The sequence below is a fragment of the Protopterus annectens genome, chromosome 2.part1, assembly GCF_019279795.1.
Source record: "Protopterus annectens isolate FY-2018-M chromosome 2.part1, PAN1.0, whole genome shotgun sequence".
NCBI classification, from domain to species: domain Eukaryota; kingdom Metazoa; phylum Chordata; order Ceratodontiformes; family Protopteridae; genus Protopterus; species Protopterus annectens.
The window spans coordinates 645,693,779-645,714,559 of record NC_056729.1 but is presented as its reverse complement, the minus strand read 5'-3'; the positions used below and the strand labels follow the sequence as shown (position 1 = coordinate 645,714,559).

General features: G+C 41.2%; 1 protein-coding gene across 1 annotated transcript in view; it reads right to left on the bottom strand.

The window, feature by feature from the left end:
* Nucleotides 1-20,781, bottom strand: part of TRAM2 (translocation associated membrane protein 2) — an 895,653-nt gene that overhangs the window by 184,126 nt on the left and 690,746 nt on the right. The window contains exon 9 of the mRNA XM_044062384.1: nucleotides 16,199-16,342. Within this exon, the coding sequence (XP_043918319.1) occupies nucleotides 16,199-16,342 (144 nt within the window). The remainder of the gene's footprint in view (nucleotides 1-16,198; nucleotides 16,343-20,781) is intronic.

Here is a 20,781-nt window from a genome sequence, read left to right as displayed (position 1 = left end):
CATATATTAGCCCAGCCACGTTGTGCGGTATTCACCGTCCCTTTAGTAGTTCCCTAAACCCTTGTACTAGCAGCTAGTACCCTTGGCCCCTATCTAATAGTGCTGTTGGTGTGATCCCCGGTGTGAACTTTCTGTTACCCATCCACTCATCAAGGTTCCTCTTGAAGAGTGATAGTGAAGGGCTCTGTCTTATGTAGATCGGGACCCTGTTCCATAGTAAGGGAAGTCTTTGCAAAGGGAATCTATCCCTCCAGCATGTTCTATTCATTGTTGTGTTGAGGTTTATATCCCTAGAGCGTGTAGCTCGAGTAGATTTGGTTTTGCTAAGATGGAGCATGTTCAACAATTCTGGGTTGGACATGGCTCTGTACGTTAGACAGAGATCGCCTCTGAGAAAGCGGTATGCAACAGAGAACAGTCTTAGCTTTTTCAATCGTGCTGCATAGGGCAACTGTTTGAGGCCAGTAATCCTCTTGGTTAGGTACCTTTGTGGTCTCTCCAGCTGATGGAGATGTCTAGCCAGGTACATTCCAATTAGTGCATTGTACTCAATAATGGATCTGATGAGGGAAGAGTAGAGGGGCACCATTACATCCTTAGATCTTGATGCGAACCCTTTCGTGATCAGATGGGTCACATAGAAGGATTTTCTAACCACTTTGGCAACATGGTTACCAAAGGAAAGCTGACTATCTACTTGGGTCCCTAGATCCCTTACTTCTTCTTCAGATTTCAGGGAATTGCCTCCTATGTTGTAGTTTGCGGGTACTCTGTTTTTTCCAAAGGGGATTACTACAGATACATGGATGGGGGTTAGGTGGGTGGGTTTGTAAGAATGAAGGGTGAGATGGACTACAAACATGGAACGTTATGGTGAGTACATAACTTCTTTATGTTCTGTAGTCCTATCTCGCTTTCATTCTTACACATGGGACAGCGTCCCTAGCACCTTTTTCTCGGGTGGCTCACAAGAATATACTCCTAAGAACTGTGGAGCCAAAGGGGGCTCTACCCCTAGAGGCCAAATCCAATTTGCAATGAGTAATAAAAGTATGTGGGGTAGCCCAAGTTGCCACTGCACAAATACTGTCAATTGGGAATCTAGCTTGAAAAGCAGCAGATGTGGATAAGGATCTGGTTGAATGAGCCTTAATTTTAAATGGAAGTTGCTTGCCACTGGAAGAGTAAATAAACGAGATACAGTTTGAAATCCAATTAGAATTATCTTAGAGACTGGCATACCCATCCTAGTCTCAGAAAAGGATACGAACAATTGGTCTGATTTTCTAAGTTCCTTGGTTCTATGTAGATAGAATCTGAACTATAAACATCAAGTTGATGAAATTTATATTCTGCACCATCTGAATGATTAGGAAAAAATACTGGCATTTCGATAGTTTGATTCAAATTAGACCGAGAGCAAACCTTGGGGATGAAAGACGGGTTAGTACGAAGGGAAACTCTCTCTATGAAAAATCAAGTAAGAAGGTCTGACTACAGTGCTTGTAACTCTATCACTCTTCTGGCGGATGGAATAGCTACTAGGAAAATGGTCTTCCAAGACAGGAACTTCAGTTGACAAGAATGTGTGGGTTCAAAAGGCGGGAAAGTAAGTTTGGACAGAACAAAATTTAGATCCCAAGGAGATACAGGTTCCTGAAAGGGAGGTCTTAGTAAGGTAGTGCCTTTAAGGAAAGTTTTACACAATCTGTGAGCCATAAGATTAGGCTCATGATGTCCCAAATGCTGCCAGTTGAACTTTGATTGTAGCAGCAGCTCATCCCCGATTAAAAAGCTCAGTTAGGAATTCTAACACCAAGGAAATGGATGCTGTTATAAGCATCTACAGTTTTTGCCCAAATAGAAAATCTTTTCCATTTGCTAGCATATAATTTCCTTGTGGTAGGATTGTGGGAAGACATGAGGATATGGGTAACTTCAGGTGAAAAATCATGAAGCCTGACTAGGGATGGAAGTGGAGCAGCCACACTGTCAAGTTGAGGCTGTGGAGGCAGGGGGGGTGCCTTACATGTGTGTCAAGAGATCTGGATCTGGGTCCAGAGTCCATGGATCATCTAGAAGATGAGGCCCGAGAAAGGGGAACCAAATCTGATGAGGCCAGTAAAGAGTGATCAGAATCATTCTGCTTCCCAAGGTCTGTGATTTCTGGATCACTTTCGATATGAGTGTAAAGGGTGGAAATGCATAAAGAAGTCCCGGAGGCCAATTGTGAACATGTGCGTCTCTGTGCGTCTCCCCCGGAGGGGGAATAAGGGAGAAGTAGCTGCTGCATTTGGAGTTGATTAGACTGGCAAACAGATTGCAGCAAGGCTGTCTCCATTTGCGGAAAATCTACTCCGTGACTTTCTGATTCAGAGACCACTCGTGAGGCATCAAGATTGCCTTGCTTTGCTTGTCGGCTATCACACTGGTTGTCCCCGGAATATGCGTTGCTACCAGAAGGTGCTGGGAAGATATCACCCACTGCCAAACACGAAGAGCCTCTAGACATAGGGGGTAAGATCTGGTTCCTCCTTGCTTGTTTAAATACCATACCACTGACATATTGTCCCAACTGGATTGCTATCGTCCCTAGGGGAAGAAAGTCGTGAAGTGCCTGCAATGCTAGTAGCACTGCTTTCATCTCTAGGACATTGATATGCATGTGAGCCTCATGATCTTGCCATGTGCCTTGGACAGTCCTGCCTAGATAATGCCCCCCCAATCTGGGAGGCATCCGTGGTCACAGTAGCAATGGGTTGGCGAGGAAGGAAAGGTGTTCCGTCGTTAAGTTGATCAGGCTGAATCCACCAACGAAGGTAATTTTTGCAAGATTCTGTTATCAGAATATGATGAGACAGAGGCAGTTGTTGAAGAGACCACTGGGAGAAGAGTAGCCACTGAAGGATTTGCATATGTAGTCTGGCTAGTGGAACTAGAGTTATGGTGGAAGCCATGGTCCCTAAATGTTTCAGCACTGTCTTGGCTTTGACTCTTTGTTGAGGAAATAGGGTGTATATCTGTTGTCTGGGATTTTGAATTCCGTCTGTGGGAAGATGAGCCATCATGGCGACTGTGTCTATTTCTGTGCCTATAAAAGTAACATATTGAGAGGGCGACAAGGCAGACTTTTTCCAATTTATCGTAATCCCTAACTGGGTGAAAAGCTTGATGGTTGAGTCCCTGGCTTGTAGAAGTAGGTGCCTGGTGGTGGTGGTGAGAAGCCAGTCGTCCAGGTATGGAAACACTTGGAATCCAAGACGTCTCAAGTGAGCTGTCACTACCGCCATGCATTTGGTGAACACCCTGGGGGCTGTGGTGAGACCAAAGAGCAGAGCACGAAATTGGTAATAACTGGCTCCCAGCTGGAAGCATAAATGACTCCTCAATGCCCTGTCCATTTTGATGTGGTAGTACACATCTTGGAGGTCTATGGAGCACATCCAACTGTCTTTCCCTAACAGAGGGAGAGGGAGTATCGACCTGCAGAGTTACCATTCGGAACTTGGTCTTCTTCAATGATTTGTTTAATTTGCTGAGATCCAAAATGGGCCTCCAGTCCCCTGTCCGTTATGGCACTAGAAAGAATCTGGAGTAAGTTACGAATCCTATCTGGTCTGCGGGGACAGTTTGGATGACTCTCTGCAAGCAACTTTTGAATTTCTATGGTTGCTTGATCCCTGTGATTGGGTGGAACATCTGGGATCTTCTTGCTGGTATGAGGTGGGAGAAAGAATGGTATGGAATATCTGCTGGTGATTATTCTTTGTACCCACTTGTCTTGGGTGATGTCGAGCCAGGCATCTGGATACAAAGATAAGGGACCCCCGACTGGCTCCAGAGAAGTGCAGTCGGGCCCGACTTCAGGAGCGCTGATAGGGATGACCGCAAAAGGAATCGCGGCCACCCGGGTTTTGCAGACACCCCCCCGCCTCTAGGGCAACATCTACCATTAGCTCCTCCTCCTCTGCCTCTGAAAAAGGAATCACCCTGTGCATCCAGGAAAAATCTCTGGGATTTCTTGAACCACATTTTCCTGCCTCTATGACCCTTGGGGTATGGTCTAGAAGGGACGGAAAAACGTACTCCCATGGCAGAGATGGTTTTCCCTTCCTGTGCGCACCTGGTGAGTGTATCTTTTACCTTTGGTCCAAACAAAGAGGAACCGTCAAAAGCCCATTGGTAAAAGTAAACTTGAAGGGCTCCGCAAAGTTACATAAGTGCATCCAGGAGTGTCTCCTAAGGGAAAGTCCTGAAGCCGCTGCCCTGCTCGCTCCATCTGCTGCATAGGATATCAGCCTCATGGAGGAGTTAACAATGGAGTTTAAGGAGGACAACTGAGCAGTGACTTTCTCAGACACTCCTTCAGTCGATGTACCTTGGAGAGTATCTCCTAGTTCTTTTAGATCTCTTTGATGCCTAGTAAAATGGGTGAGGTAATTTAGCGATCTGAGTGTGAAAGCCGCTGAAGAGAAGATACGCTTCCCGTATCTGCCCATTGTTCGAGACTCCTTGCTCGGTGGATGGACAGATGTAGAAGGCTCAGCTAGTTCTGTCTTTGTGGCTTCCGCCACCACCATGGCATATACAGGGACAACTTTGGTCAAGAATTCTACCTCTGGGCGCTGAGACAAATTTGTTGGGCCTTCTGGGGACTGGTTCCATGGCATCAGGAGTTTCCCACACCTTTCCACTAACTAGGTCTAGGAGCTCATCAAAAGGTGTAGACACCCAAGAGGCTGAAGGTTGAGAACCGAAAGCCTTCAGGTACACTGACTCCTCATCAGAAGGGGTGACAGTGGGCCAGCCGTCTCTCTATTTCAGGATCTCTAAGATGTCTAACAAAGGAGATATCATCAGAGGACGATGCGGAGGATCCTTCTGACTCTTCGAGGTCAGTGTCCGAGGGGATGGACTCATCCGGGGAGTCTACATGCTTCCTCTTGCACGTCCTCTTCCGAGGGGGCTCCTAAGAAGGGTATTCTGGGGAGGTCTGGAAAGACAGGGGCCCAGACAATGGGGGCTCCTGAGGCTGTGGGTCTCTGCTGCCAAAAGAGAGAGATGGTGCTGAGATAGAGGTCAGTGCTTGAGGGGGAAGAGCATCGGTACCCTTGTGTGGAGCTGACGACCTAGACAGCATGCTCCTCATCATCTCGAAAGCAGATCTCTCAGGCTCTGAGGATAGCCCTGGTTCCGAGGAAACAAAGTAGTCCTCTGCTCCAAAGCGGTCAGCTCTGAGATGGATGCAGGATCCGAGCTCAACCTAGCCGATGCACTGAGAGGTAGGCTTGGCACCGAAGAAGATCGGTTCCAAGCATCCCTGTCGGGGCCGACTGGTGAGCTTCAGCTCCTAGACACCAAGGACAGCGCCAAAGGTGTCGAAGTGGAACTCGTCTCCGAGACAGACACTAGGGGTGCAGGAACAGGGGGTTCCACAACAAGTGGCACCGAAAGCTCCGGCTCCGAAAGGCCAACATGACTCGGAGGTGGAAGAGTAACAGGGAGAATGGTCTTAGATGGCTCCAGAACCGACTGGGTTGGAGCCAGCAACAATTTTGGTAAAGCAGACGACTTCAAGGGTCTAAGCACTACTCTCTCTACATCCTCTTCAGAAAGGCTCTTGGAGGATCTGGATGACAGGATAGGCGACCTAGATCTCTGCAATATGGAAGATCGTAAGGTTGGGGAGAGCGGAAATAACTCCTTGGACCGGCTCCGAGGTAATTTCTCAGTGGCTGGCTCAAAAAAACTTGGGGCCAACACTGCAGTGTCAATATCGATAACATCGACTGGCTCCGAAGACGATGAAGCCAAAGAGGTAGAAGGCTTGTCCAATATCAAAACTTTTTGAGGAGGTCCAGACAAAATAGTTGGTGCAGGAGAATGTCTCTTGGCCGACTTGACCTTCTCTTTCTTTGAAGAAGGAAACTTGGAGAGAGAGGAAGAGCAGCTGGCTAAATCCTCCTCAAAGAAAGGCTTAAGGAGACCTTTCAGGATTAACTTGTTATTCCTTTCTTGGAGAACTCGAGAGCTGAAGGAGTGACAGAAAGAACAAGTTTCCTGAAGATGAATGGCACCAAGGCAGTAAACACAGTTACTATATGCCTGTCAGTTACTGACATTTCTGGGAGCACTTAAGGCACTTTTTAAAACCTGAAGGTTTATGATCTTTAGATTCCTTAGACATATCTTACTAGAAAATAAATACTATCAAAGACAGAAAGAGAGGACAAGGTCCTCTAACTTAAACGGGCCTTGCCCTGCAAGAAACACAGCATACAAGAAAAATACAACAGAGGACTAGGTCCTCTAACTTAAATGGACCTAGCCCTGAAGAGGATACACCACTAGAAAAGGTAAGAGGACAAGGTCCTCTAACTTAAATGGACCTACCTGTCGACAAACAGGAAAAAAGGCCCAAGTCAGAAAGGATACCACAAACCGTAAATTTAAACCACAGGCTAAAAACTAGCCAATAAGAATAGTAAACAACACTATATAAACATAATAAAAAGAATAAAAGAAAAACTATTCTACTGAAATACAATACTAGACGAAAAGGTCTAACACAAACGTGGACCTGCGCTAATAGAAAACTATCCCAAAAAAAAAAAACTAGCACACAGAAGGGATACCACTCTGAGAGCAAAACAGGGCCTAGAAACAGCCAACAAGTTCTCAATAATGACTACAGAAAATAGCAAAAACACACTGCTATTCACTATCTAATAACAGCTACTACCTAAACTATGTAAACTAAGCTATTATTATTATTATATGTAAAAATATCACTAAGAGCAATACAAAACAGGCCTAGAAAACGGCCAACAAGTTCTCAACAATAACTACTAGTTACTACCTAATAATACCCATTACCTAAACTATGTAAACTAAGCTATATTATATGCATAAATATTACTAAGAGCAAAAAAGGTAATGAAAATATCCAACTTAGCCACGGCCAAGAAAGAAGCACTTCTGAATTCGTAGATGCAGCAAACGAGATCTGGGGATTCTTACTAGTGCACTATGGGATACCTACCTTGCCACGAGACAACCAAGAGACTTTGAGCGTTGTGACAGGCTCCGAAACCATGTGTAAGAATGAAGACGAGATAGGATTACAGAACATCAATTGTTCCCATAATAAACACCCAGGTTGTTCTTAAACTAGCTAAACTAGTGCTTGCTTTAATATAATTTGGTAGCCTATTCCATGCATCAGCTTCTCTCTCACAGAACCAACTAGTACACTTCTCATTACTATAGAATCTTCTACATAAGTTGTCCGATTCTACCATAGGTTGTCTGATGATTCTCTAGTACTTTTTGATAACCCCAAACATTTCCAGAGGTAGCTGTCTCTAAAATGTCTTACATAACTGAGCAAGGTCTCCTCTTAAATACCTATACAAGCCACTGTACAAGTTCAGATATTTTAGGCTTTCTCAGTAACTTACATTTTCACATCCATGGATACCCTCGGTATATTTCCGCTGTAGTCTTTCCAGTTTACTCATGCCTATTTTCTTGTAAGATTTCCATAGTGTTATTCCATGCTCAAGTTTGGGTCTAATGTAACAAACAATGACTTCATCATTTCTGATTTCCTAGTCATTATAAATCTTTTTACACAACCTACAATTCTTTAACTATCATTAACCGACTGGTTGATATAATTAGAAAAACTCAAAGCTGGATCTACCCATATACCCAGGTCCTTAAATGAAGTTACAGCTTCAATCACTGTGTGTTAACTTAAGTATTCACCTTTCATATTTTGTCTCCCAAATCTCACATGCTTAGTTTTTGAGGTCTTCAACAGCATATTATTCTTCTATGCTCCACATGCTCAATTCAGTCAGGTTCTTCTGCAGACATGCCCTATCTGTAACACATGTAATCAGTTTACCCAATTTCAAGTCATTTGCATAAAGACTGCAGAACACCTTAAATGAAAAAGATCTGAGAGAAACAATCTAAACAAGTATGGGCCTAAGACAGAACCCTATGGGACACCCTGACTATAATCAAGTAGTTTACCTATCCAATTGCTGTATGATACGTGCCATGTCCAATTTGTAAGCCATGTAGCCATCCACCTTATCAAAAGTAATAAATACCTAGTTGTTCTAATTTACTGATCAGTGTTTTGTGTATAACCCTATCAAATGCTGAATTTAAATGTATATAAATGACATCATAGCACAATTTTTCATGCATATTGGTCATTATATTGTTATAGAAAATCATGTGATATATGATTTCACCTTTCAACCTTTTCAATTCTGCAAATAACTTATCCAATATTCCCTTCTCCATTTTTCCTCAACATGAAAGCAGACTTAAGAGTCTGTAAAAATATGGGTTTGTCTTACTCCCCCTTTCTTGTAAAGCCAAGTTTAAAATGTGCATGTCTCCAATCTTGACAAATGTCCCCATATTTATATGACCTAGTAAATAACAAATATAACGGAACTGTAAGTTCTTGCTAAAGTGTTCTCATGTCATTATTACTAATTCTTTCTCCTTCCTGTGCTTTGTTTGGATCCAGCTTGCATAGTTCTTTTTCAATATAATGTAACTTGATTTCAGTACCTGAGGTTACCAGGATATCACTAGGCCAACTTATCACCCCCTTTGTGGAGCCAAACTGTTTTGCATAAGGTTCTGCAAATATATCTATAATCTGTTGTGTCTAAAAATAAATTTTAGAATCTACACTCAATTTATCAATGTGCATGTTACTCCTTCCGTATCTTATGTATCTATAAAATGGTCCTCTATTATGCTCTGTATCCTTATATAAATTTTCTTCAATTTTTTCTTGATCTTGTCTCACATTATGCTTAATTTGTTTGTCCAACTTGTTTATTTCAGCTTTCAAAGTTGTAGTTTGACCTATTTTCCATTTCTTATAGTTTGTCTCTCACCTTAATCAAGTATCTTTTGTTCTTATGGAAAAACATCCTCCTGATGTGTGCTTGGATCCTAATGTTAAAGCGTTTTTTTTTTTTTTTTTTTGCATTCAATTTCTCTCTTTAAAATTCTCCACATTTCTTCTGCAGTTTTTCCACCGAATGCATCACTCCAATTAGTTTTACATAGTGACAGCTTTGCTTCCACATAACCTGTTATTAATCTTCCGCACACTGGTTTAGATTTCAGTTTGGCAGAATTATCTAGCAATAAATTAACCTTTATAACTTCAAGATCACAACTTGACATGAAGCAGCAGTAATTTCTTTAGGAACAGAAATAATTTCTAGTATGTTCCATTCCTGATTTTTTTTTTTTTTTTTTTTTTTACAATCTTAAGCAATTGCTGTTCCTGAACATACCTTGTAAATAATTTCCTTACTAATCAATATTTCAGTCTGCTTCTGGTAATATGAGTCCCAAGCCACTATTACTCTTCCCTCTTGTGTTTCATGTAAGAAATGTATGAATTCCGTTAGGTCATCAGCACTTGACTTTGGTATTCTATACACTCTAACAATTGTTACATGTTCCAGAATTTTCTTTATTGTTACAGTTGCTCAATCTATAGTATTGGTGTTATTGCTTAACATGTAATAATCACAGGTCTCATTAACCATCTTTAATCCCCATCATTAACATCTCCACCTGATTTTTTGTTAGAATGTCGGTTACAGTAAAAACATTTATACCCTGAAAGAACTTGTTTCCAATCATTGTTTTTTAAGCATGTTTCACAAACAAAAATATCAATCTTGTGGGAATGTAGCAAATTTTCCAATAAAAAAAAAAAACTTTTATTATTAATGCTCCTAGCTAGCATTAACAACCATCATAGATGCTATCTATGAAGTGTTAAATTTTTGACCTGACAAAAATCCTGCCTTGTGTTTGTCAAACATTGCAAAATATCTACTGCAAAAATTCTCTTTCCTTATCTTGACAAGTGCAAACTTATATACACCAATCCTGTCTGAATACGTGCACCCAAAATTAAGCTAAGATGCTGTATACATTTTCATTCATGATGACATGGCTCTCCTTTCTATATGCAATTTGTGAAAAATATGTCCTAACACCTGTACAAACTATGCTAAGAGGGTTGCAAGCTCCCAACTAAGTCAGTCTCCTTGCAGATGACAGCATCTGTACTGTCACAAATAAAAACAGATTCATACGTCCTTATATTAAGGTGTTCTAAGGCCTGTTTCACATCCTCTTTTTTTGCACCTGACAAGCATAATACTATTCGATGATCATTACCTCCTCTGCAAATGTATCAGTTCCTCTAATAATTGAATCTCCAATTACAAGGCTATCGTTTCTGGCCAGATCTTAAGAATCTTCAGCTTCTAATTCAGTAATATCTGCTCTATCAACTGTTACATAGGAATGATCTTCATCACCATTAGTCTGATCAGTCCCACTGTTTTCATTGCTTATTACATTTGCAAGCATACAATTCTCATCCAGATGGCTTTGTACATCCACAGATTGAGCCATGTTTTCAGCATCTATGTCAACTTTTCTCTTACAGAAAAGTTCAGTCCTTCCATATTCAGTTTTGATTTCTTCCTTTTCATCTGCCCCTTGCCTCTTTTTTCCTTCTCTTTTGGAAAAATTATGCTTTTATCTGTAGACTGAAGCTTTTCTAATAGACAAAAATGTTATCATTCCGTTATCTGTGATTTGCATAACAAAGCAGTGTCCCTTTTACTATGTATTCTCTTTGATTTACAGATATTTTGGTTTCCTTTTCTTCTTTGTTATTCACTGTGAACTTCCTTATTTCCGTCTATATGCTCTGAATCATCAGACTGCTGAATACTTGCAAGCGGTCAGTGGCATTGTCTTGTTTCATTGGGGCTGAGTGCAACAGACACATCCTTTCCTAAGCGTGTTCTACTTGCTTTTTGCCAAACATTATTTATGTCATCACTGCAGTCAATATTTTTAACAAGAGCTCTCCAAGCCATGTCAATTGCACAAGTGCAGTCATCATCAGTAAGTCTACATTTACTACTACTAAAGGTAAGCAATCTTCCAACTTTTGGCATTAGGAACACATACCACCAGTGTTATCAGGTGTTAACTTTAAATATACAAAGTATTTATTACACTGTACAAGACTGTTTGTTTTAGCAAATCAGTAATGGCATACTCATTTAAGGAATACATTTTCAGCTGCACATGAATAAAAATACTGAAAGAAAAGAATCATCAAAATCAGTTACCACGGAATTCAAAGAGACTTTAAATCAACTTGTACAAGAAAAAAAAAAATCACACAAACAATATACAACTAAATATTAAAAGTACAATAAATTTGTTGCTCTGACCATACAAGTTGTGAAAGTCACACAAAAGCTGGAATTCCCTTGCATCACGTGTGAATGTGCAGTAACTTCTACTCACTATTGTTTACAGTCGCACCTCGTTTTAACAGTAAAGATCAGTAATTCAGAAACCAAAATAAGTGTTTAGATAACCTCTGGATTGCCCTTTCTGCAGCCTGTGTGAATTTAGTGCTGACTAGGCCCTTTGAGATGGCTAGTGTTTGCCTGTCTAAAACCTATCCCTTTCTAACAAGTAACAGTGAAAAATAAAAGGTAAAACACAAAACATAAATCAAAGTAAATCTTGTCTACATGCTATCCCTTACTTTCTACAAACAGTGAAAACACTGGTAAAAATAAAATATAGTGCGAGGTCCCTGCTCTGGGCCAGTAATCAAGGAGCCTCAATCCTCACCACTGAAAGTGGTGAGGGACACTCACCTGGAACAAAAATAGATACACACAGCATTTCCAGATGCAGCTCTCTGCACCAAGCGCAATTTCCCTTAAGAGCACAAAGGGAGCACACTCAGTCCTGGGGCTGGGTTTTCCTCTCCAGGCCCCAAATAAGACTCCACCTTTCTCTCTGCAGAAACCAGTGCTCTGTGCCCCTGTTCCAAGTAGCTGGCACACACACTCTGAGATTTAATTTTCTCACACACACACACCTGGCAAAGGCTGGCACAGATTTACTAGCTCTACCACCTCTGCTCAGGCTATAAATAGTTCCACTACCACCAGCCAGCTACTTTAAGGCTCTTACAATGGTACACAATTATACTGAGTAAAATTAACATACAAATAGTAGTGTCGGATACAAATGGTAGAGTTTGACCAACCCAGCAAGGCTTTCAGGAACGGCCACAGTGTCACCAAATATACTGTGGTGGTGGTGCTGCGGTAGCGTTGTCGCCTCACAGTAAGACGTCCCGTTCGATTCTCAGCTAGAGCGTCTTCTGTCTGGAGATATGCGTGAATGGACGTACCTTCGTTGAAGGTTGAACGTCAGGGCTGGCAACTCGGTACGTAAAAATCTACTGCCAATCATTAGCGGACCGGAGTTCCACTGTGGCGACCCCTAACCGGGAAAAGCCGAAACACACAACAAATGTCAAAGTTTAAAATATTCTCTAAAAGACCAGCCACAATGAAAAATTTAAATATCAAACCACAGAAAAGAAAAACAGATAAAATACCACTTGGCAGGAACCACTTAAATTAAATCAAAATACCCCAAAATTAAAAAAAAAAAAAAAAAACTAGTCTTTACTATAACATATTATATAATACTCTGGCGCCTCATCTTACACACAGTCCTCAAGGAGTACTAAAATGCACAGATAACAATTCTACTATATATACACACATCCAATTAAGCAAGTAAAACAATACTAACTAATCAAATAAGACCAGCCACAATGGAACGTTTAAACATATTTAACAAATAATAAAAGGACATGAAAATACTAAATATTTATTTATTTTAATTTATTTTATTTAACATTTGTTTACCGGGAAAGTCTGACTTGGTGCGAAGTCAACTGTCAGCGGAGGCCCAGGGAGAAACGCTTCAGACGCATGTCTTTATAACATGGGAGGAAACAGAGGCACCTGAAGGAAACCCACATGAACGCAGGGAGGACATGCAGACTCCGCACAGAAGGCATCCCAGCCAAGAATCGAACTGGTGAACCTCTTGCTGTGAGGCAACAATACTACCACTGCGCCATCCATATTTATATCTGTATATTTCTATATCTGCAATATCTATTTACAATAAACACCAGAGTTTCAATAACAGGAAATATTAAAAATAACTCCGATGGAAAGATTCACACAGATACAGAAAAACAATAATTAACTAATCTCACTATAATTTCCTGATCTAAAGAATTATTATTCCCCTAGTTCACTTAGTAGAGCAAGGCAAGATGAAGTAGCTGAGTGTGGTCCTTCTTTGTCAGGTTTCACAAACAGATTGCCCTGAGACTTCGGTCTCATCTAGTATTAAAACATCATTTCAGTGATGGATTACAGAATGAAATCGCATACATCTGGTCACCTGACTTCTGGTTCCCACACTACCCCCTTTACCAGAAAATGAGCCAGAATCTTGCACACATGTTTTACCATACTAACACATAGAGCTTTGCTAAGATGTGTTATAGCATTTGGAAGAAATAAAACCATTTCAAAAACTTCCACCCTTCCAGGGTAGCAATTAGTTCACCCCTAAGTACAATACAGTAGGACTCCTAAGTCCTGGTTTTCACAGATATTTTGTCTGTTTGCAGTCAGAACTGCAAGATACAATCTTTATGGCCTAAAACTGTAAATTTAATTACAGACTATTTTTGAAAGTTAGCTGGACTGAGATTAACCCCTTCTCTTCCAGTATCCTCTGTTACAATATATTAATTTCAACAGTTACAATACAGTCTGACATACAGGTTTGTTTCTTTTCTGTCCAGCAGGACCCACAGGTTGGTACATTTTTAACAGAAGCAGCTTTAAAAACACATTTTCAACACATGCACCTGTACAAATCAGTTTGATATACAAATGCCATATAATTCTTTACAAAACTCCAGCTACCTATTCTGGCATATGTTACACATCCACTGCCCTACTTCTCTTGGCATAGCTGTCAGTACCTCACATCATTACATATAGATTCAAATAAAAACTTATCTTACCAGTCAAATGCACAACCAATCACAAACTGAGAGAGGAATGTTTAGATATCCTCCTGACTCTGGAAATTTGGCCATGTAATCCTGTCAATTTACTGTCCTAAATGTTAAGGTAGAAGATATAGAGAAACTACCCCATATCTGTCAAAATCCCTCTCATCTGTACTAGATGGCACTGGGTTAGTAGTAGCTCACTGTTCAGAAATGAAGTCTTTGGCTAAAGAAATAGCAGGATCTGCAGGAAGATTGCAAAAGAGAATTTTGTGAGTTTGTGGTACTTTATAAAACCTATCCAGTTTTTTGGGTGCAGGCGGTTGATTGTAGAGAGGTGGATGCTGAACTGAAAACATCCCCCAAGACATCAGTGAGAGAAGAGAAGGCAAAAAGACTTGGAATATCCACCTAACGATGTTCACTGAACCCTCTTTTGTGTATTGGATCTTTCTTTTTCTTCCCACTGTAAGAGGTTCTTTATTCTAGGAATGATGTCACAAAAGGATAGCTCATCAGTCTACTGAAAGAGTTCCAGTGATACCTGGACTGCAGAGTTCTGACTGACAGACAGACAAAAAAAAAACCATAGATCCAGGGAAAGTGAGAATATCAAACTTCACTCTTCTCCTTTAAACCCCACAAACTTGTATACACCAATTCTGAGACTGCCATACCTATCAGAAAGGCACTCTCAGAAATGGCAATTTCAGACGTATTGCACAAAAGTCTTTTTTTTTTGTTGTCTTTCAGTCTGCACATTTTAGGATTCAGCAATCAGAGTCCTGACATTTCAAATGGTTACCTAGTTCTGCTACAGAAGGATCATCAGAGATACTCTCCTCAGTTTCTAAATCCAAAGCAGCATGCCAGGATACCTAGGGAGCATAATCCAGGCCCTGCTCTTCTTCCTCTGACTGAAGAGTCCCTACCTGAGGGAGAAGGAGAATTTTTTCTTTTTAAATGAGAAAAAGCAGCAGCAGAAGCATGTAAAGACTAGAATGCTTTGAAAAGTCCCTTAGCAGCAATGAAGCACTTGTCTATAGTGCTTCTTTATCAGAAAGGGCAGAAGGTACAGAAAGATATTTGGTCTTTTGAATTTTCTTTTTTTGTGTCCCTAGTGATAGGCCTACAATTACCAGATGGTTGTACTTCCATAACTGAGTCTGTTACCCTTTCCCTAACCTGCAAATGAGGGACTCTGTCAAGCTCTTCTAAAAGCAAAAGGTGGGTTTTCTCATTTCTCAGCTGTAGCTGTATGTCTAGTCTTTCAGGATGGTCATGGCTCCTAAACCTTAGCAGCATCCCTCAGAGCAGCATCCAAAAGTTTGAAAACATCTGACAGATGGACTTGGATTATGACATGGCCATAGTAGAGTAATTTACTGGAGTCCAGTGATGATAAGATAAAGGTAGAAGCACTTCGGAAGCCTCACTAGCAGACTGTCTTTTCTTAGGAATCAGAAGTTGAGCTGCTATTGTCGACAAATGAATCCTTGGGCCTGCAGCCACTGATTTTTCCATAAACATGCTAAGGCTCATAAACTACTTTGTAATCATCTTGGGGGTAAAGTACAAGCAAACCTGACAGCAGCAGACAGTGCATGACTCTCCTACACAAAACAAACAGGCTGTGTGGGAATCTTTATAGGAATCTGTCATACAAGCTCACACATCCCTTTTCTCCTAGACAAAGAAAAAAAAATCATAAATTTTTATTCAAAAAGGGAAGGAAAGTCCACCAAGGGGTACTTATCTGCCCAAAGGTTGAACAAGCTAACTGCCAAAACACTGAAGATGCATCACAGACAAAGTCTGATGAAAATCTTTAACTGCAATTGAGTTCTGATTTTGGGATCCACACATCTGCTTTTATACCAGTACTCCCTTGTGCTTCCTCTGACACATGGTGTGCATGGAAGGCCCCCAAAAGCTTTTGTACACTGGCCAGACGTCAAATCCTTGTCAGGATACATCCTGTACAGCTTTATGCTACTACAACAATGATCTATCTCATATTAATTGTTTTAGATATAAACAGTAATAATTGTCTATGTCTAAATTCTAAAATCAGGCAGAATAATACTTTTAAGGTACTCTGTTACCATGGTAATGATTTATGCAGAGGGAAAATGTGTCCTACCACATGTTTTACTTCCATTTTCTTATATCATTATCAGTATAAGCAGAAAGCCCTACCTGAGCCATAGTGTATTAAAATTTCCTCTCTCTGGATCAAATGCCTGATCTTCTACACGAGCAAGTCCAAACCCCACAGCCAGCACTGCAAGTGTGAGAGTAAAAAGTCTGGTTATCACGAACACCACTGCCCAAATATCAAACCTGCACAGAGAGAGAGAGAGAATGTTATCAATTCTGGTAGTATTATTTTAGCAATTTATTTGTTTGACTAAAGATACACTAAAACACATTCACAATAAATACAACACATCTTAAAGACATCATCCATGTCTGTCACTATATGCAGGTAAACTCTCATGGTAGAAACAATCTGCAACAGAAAAGTCCATCTCTCCTGGTACAGAAACAATTGGGTACTGGCATGAACAAATGCATGTGAGTACGGGTGTGCACAATGAGCGAGAATCCAGCTGCACAACATAAAGGATGGCAATTGTGGAGACCCAGTCATAATTCTACGTAATACATGGGAGGCATTAGTTGCTCTTATGTGTTACCAGCTGAGCCACCTGCAGTCTGCATATACAACACTCTACCTTTCTAAGGACACACAGATTTGGCCAAATTGATGTGACCCTAGAACAACTCCAGACATTTTGAAGTATATCAGACACTGTATTTGGACTGAAAGCACAATGAGGAAAAAATGCAATCAAAATGATGCTAACTTGTGAGGGTTAGAGTACACATTGGGAAATATCATAAATTGCTGGTGAGAACAGTTTGAAAATGAAAGATACATAATAGTACCCATCCAAAGTATTATTCCTGTCTAATTTTGAGCCATTAATTTGTAATAAATCAGACCCATACTTGCAGGAATGAGAAGAAAATGTTAGGAGTTTTATTATAACTTTGCATGAAAAAAAGAAATAGTTTTCATGCAGATTTGAAAGACCATAAAGTATTTTTTTAACTGGATTGGTTAAAGCAGGGGTCTCAAAGTCAGACAACTTTAGTGCAGCACAAGGTTTCCTTCACTTTGCTGTGGGCTGACAAAAATTATGTTTTTTTCTGTATTGACTGGAACCTGGTTGGCACATTGTTACTAAGCAAATGGAGTGTTGCAGAAACAAAATAAAAAGAACAATTTTAAGTACTACAAAGTACAAATCCCATAAGACTGCCTTTCATGCCTCTGAACTAACATTTGTCCAGTTGATGCATAAATGCTACATAAATGTGCATCTGTCAGCAAAACACTGTGGCAAGCAGTTCCACCTGATAGCATTCTCCTACTTTTCAGGACCCCCCCCCCATAATACTCCTTCAGTTGCACAATAACTGCAGGATACCTCAGTTGCACAATAACTGCAGGATACCACAGTAATTTTTAAAGGGTGTTACTAACCAACTACTTCTGATAAGCTCCTCAGTACAGTGTGGCACAAACATGTATAAGCACACACACAAAAAACAACTTTGTTAAATAATTTACTTGTAACATAGATAATGTAATGCTACAAACTTGCATTCCTAATGACAATGGCATTAGTTTAATTACAGATTTTGTCAGCCTTTGATAATGCAGAGGATTTAGAAACAGCACCACCTCTCGTTGTAATGGTAAAAAATATTGCATAATGCAGTATTTTGCAATGCAGAGACATCTTAGCTGCAAAGAGGAAAGACTTCATTATCAGCTAATCTGCATGTCTCTGAATTGCTGTTAACTACTGTGAGCACAGATCAATACTTTCCTGCAGCAGTTAATATTGTTAGCCCATGCATTGCACTGTCACAGGCTACCACCTCTCATTCACTCTCCCACCACATACACACACAAAGTGAAAAACACAGAGTACACCCCTTTACTTGTCCCTAAGCTGACAGATCATTCAACGTTTCCTCTTATGTTGCAACTGCCCTCATAAATGAGACTTCATATACTTTAGTAACCACACTCTAATGCAAAAGCTGCTATTCTAGCAACTTTCTATGTTTATAAGGGTAATAACTGAAATCTGTCCCTGATCTCCTGTCTTTGTCCCACCATTACTTTTGGCCACAGAGACTGCCTTATCCTTTTCACTTTCATTCCTTGTTTCTGAGTCTTCTTTTCTGCTTTACAACTTTTCTCCTTCACTGTCATCAGAGGTACATACTGTGTTCTTCCTTCTAACGGTTCAGCAAACTCACTTTTAACACTTTAAAGAGACCGTGCCTTTTTAGGTTCATAGGTAGGTACTAGGCTATCTGCCCGAAGGCATTTATAAGGATAGCCAGAATGTGCTGGCTTTCGCCGCCCCATTAGATTAGTTCCCTGTGCCTCTGTCCAGCAGAGCCACTGAAGTGATCACCGGGATAAACTTTCTGTTTCCCATCCACTCGTCAAGGTTTCTCTTGAAGAGTGTTAGGGAGGAGCTCTGCCTAATGTAGAATGGAATCTTGTTTCTATGCACGAGAAGTCTCTGGGACAGGAATCTATCCCTCCAACACGTCCTATTTATTGTTGTGGTGAGGTTTAGATCCCTAGAGTGTGTGGCTCAAGGGGATAAAGTTTTCTTTAGGTGGAGCATGTCCATCAATTCTGGGTTGGACATGGCCTTGCACGTCAGGCAGAGATCACCTCTGAGTAGGTGGTATGCAACAGAGTACAGCTGGAGTTTCTTCAGTCGAGCTGCATAGGGCATCTGTTTGAGGCCAGTGATCCTTTTGGTGAGGTACTTCTTTGGTCTTTCCAGCTGTTGCAGGTGTCTTGTACGGTACATCCCAAATGGAGCATTGTACTCTATGATGGGTCTGATGAGTGATGAGTAGAGGGGCACAATGACCTCTTTTGATCTGGATGCAAACCTTTTTGTGATTAGGTGGGCCACATAGAAGGATTTTCTAACCACTTTGGCAATGTGATTATCAAAGGAGAGATTACTATCTACTTGGGTCCCCAGATCCCTTATTACGTTTTCCGTATTTAGGGGGCTACCACCTATGTGGTAGTTTGTGTGTACTTGGTTTTTCCAAAGGGGATGACTATGCACTTTTTGGCATTTAGCTTGAGGCCATGATTTTGACACCAGATATCCGTCTCAGTGAGACCATTTTTGAGGATGTCTGTGTCAGCCTGAGAGTCAATTATAGCCCCTAGTTTGCAGTCATCTGCGAACTTGGTCACCCATAGTCCTCCTATGCTTGCCTGTACCTCTGAGAAGTATATGCCAAACAGGAGGGGTCCTAGGACTGAGCCCTGGGGAACGCCACTTGTAATCGGTTTAGAGTCAGATGTAGCTCCCGCAACTCTTACCATGTGGGTTCTGTCCGTGAGCCAAAAGGCAACCCATCTTGTGACATAGGGGTTTATGTTCATGCTGGTGAGCTTGTCTATAATACCAGAATGGGGAATGCTGTCGAAGGCCTTTGCGAGGTCTAGGTATGCTGTGTGTATGACCTTTCCCTCATCTATAGCCTTGGTAACTGTCTCAATGAAGTCCACCAGGTTTAGGAGGCATAATCTGCCCTTAAAGCCGAGCTGGGTAGGGTCCAGTGTTTGGAGGTTCCCAATGTCTCCGTTAATGAGTTCCATGATGATGCACTCCATAGCCTTGCAGACCAAGCTAGTCAGGCTTATAGGGCGATAGTTCCCAGGGTCTGTTGTGGCTCCACCTTTGTGGAGCGAATAACTATTGCCGTGTGCCACTCTATGGATATGTAGCCTGCTGAGAGGCTGAGTTTGAACAGTGTGTTTAGGTGAGGGGTTAGTTTGACTTTGAGCTCGTGTAGGACGTAGCCTGGGACAACGTCTGGTCCCATTGATGCTGTGTTTTTGGCTTTGGAAAGGGCTGTTTTAACTTGAGTGTCTGTGATTTCAGGGGCTCTACATTCTTCTGGTATGGTTATGGGCCCTTTTGGAGGTGAGAGGGGGGTGAAGTTTGCAATGAACCTGTCTGCCAGGATGTTGGCCATATCGGTTGGTTCAGTGTATTTTGTGCCATTCTGCATTAACTCAGAGCAGATCTGAGCTTTGCCACTTAGATTCTTGACATAGCTACAGAATGCCTTGTGGTTATCTTAGGAGTCCTTGGCAATTTTTATTTCGAAGCTCGCCTTGGACAATTTTATGAGGGGATCGTAGTTTCTTGCTGATACTGATCAGGGATGTCTTCCCTTCTTGGGATTTTACTCTTTTCTATACTAGTTTCCTCCTTCTATTGTATAGCTTGTTTATGGCAGGGGCCCACCAGACTGGTTTCCTTTTCTTGGAGGAGTGAGTCTTGGTTTTGCTTGGGATAGCACGATCCATGCATTCTTGTAGGTGCCCATAGAATGCATTTAGATGCATAGGATTTTGCAGCTTGGACAGCATTATCCTTCAGCATGGGGGCTTTGAAACTTTCCACCTCGGGCTTAAGTAACATGAAGTTTGCTTTTGAAAAGTTTTTCACAGTGGTTTCCTTGTCTGGGGGTGGGGGCGGAATGTGGATATCCAAAGTGATTTGTTTATGGTCAGATCTAACTAGCGAGGGATTGACCTCCAGTGTGGAACACCGGTTGCCCATGTTGGTGATGACCAGGTCCAATATGTTGTCACCTCTGGTGGGAATGTTGACCAGTTGATCCAGGGCGTTTTAGTTTATAAATTC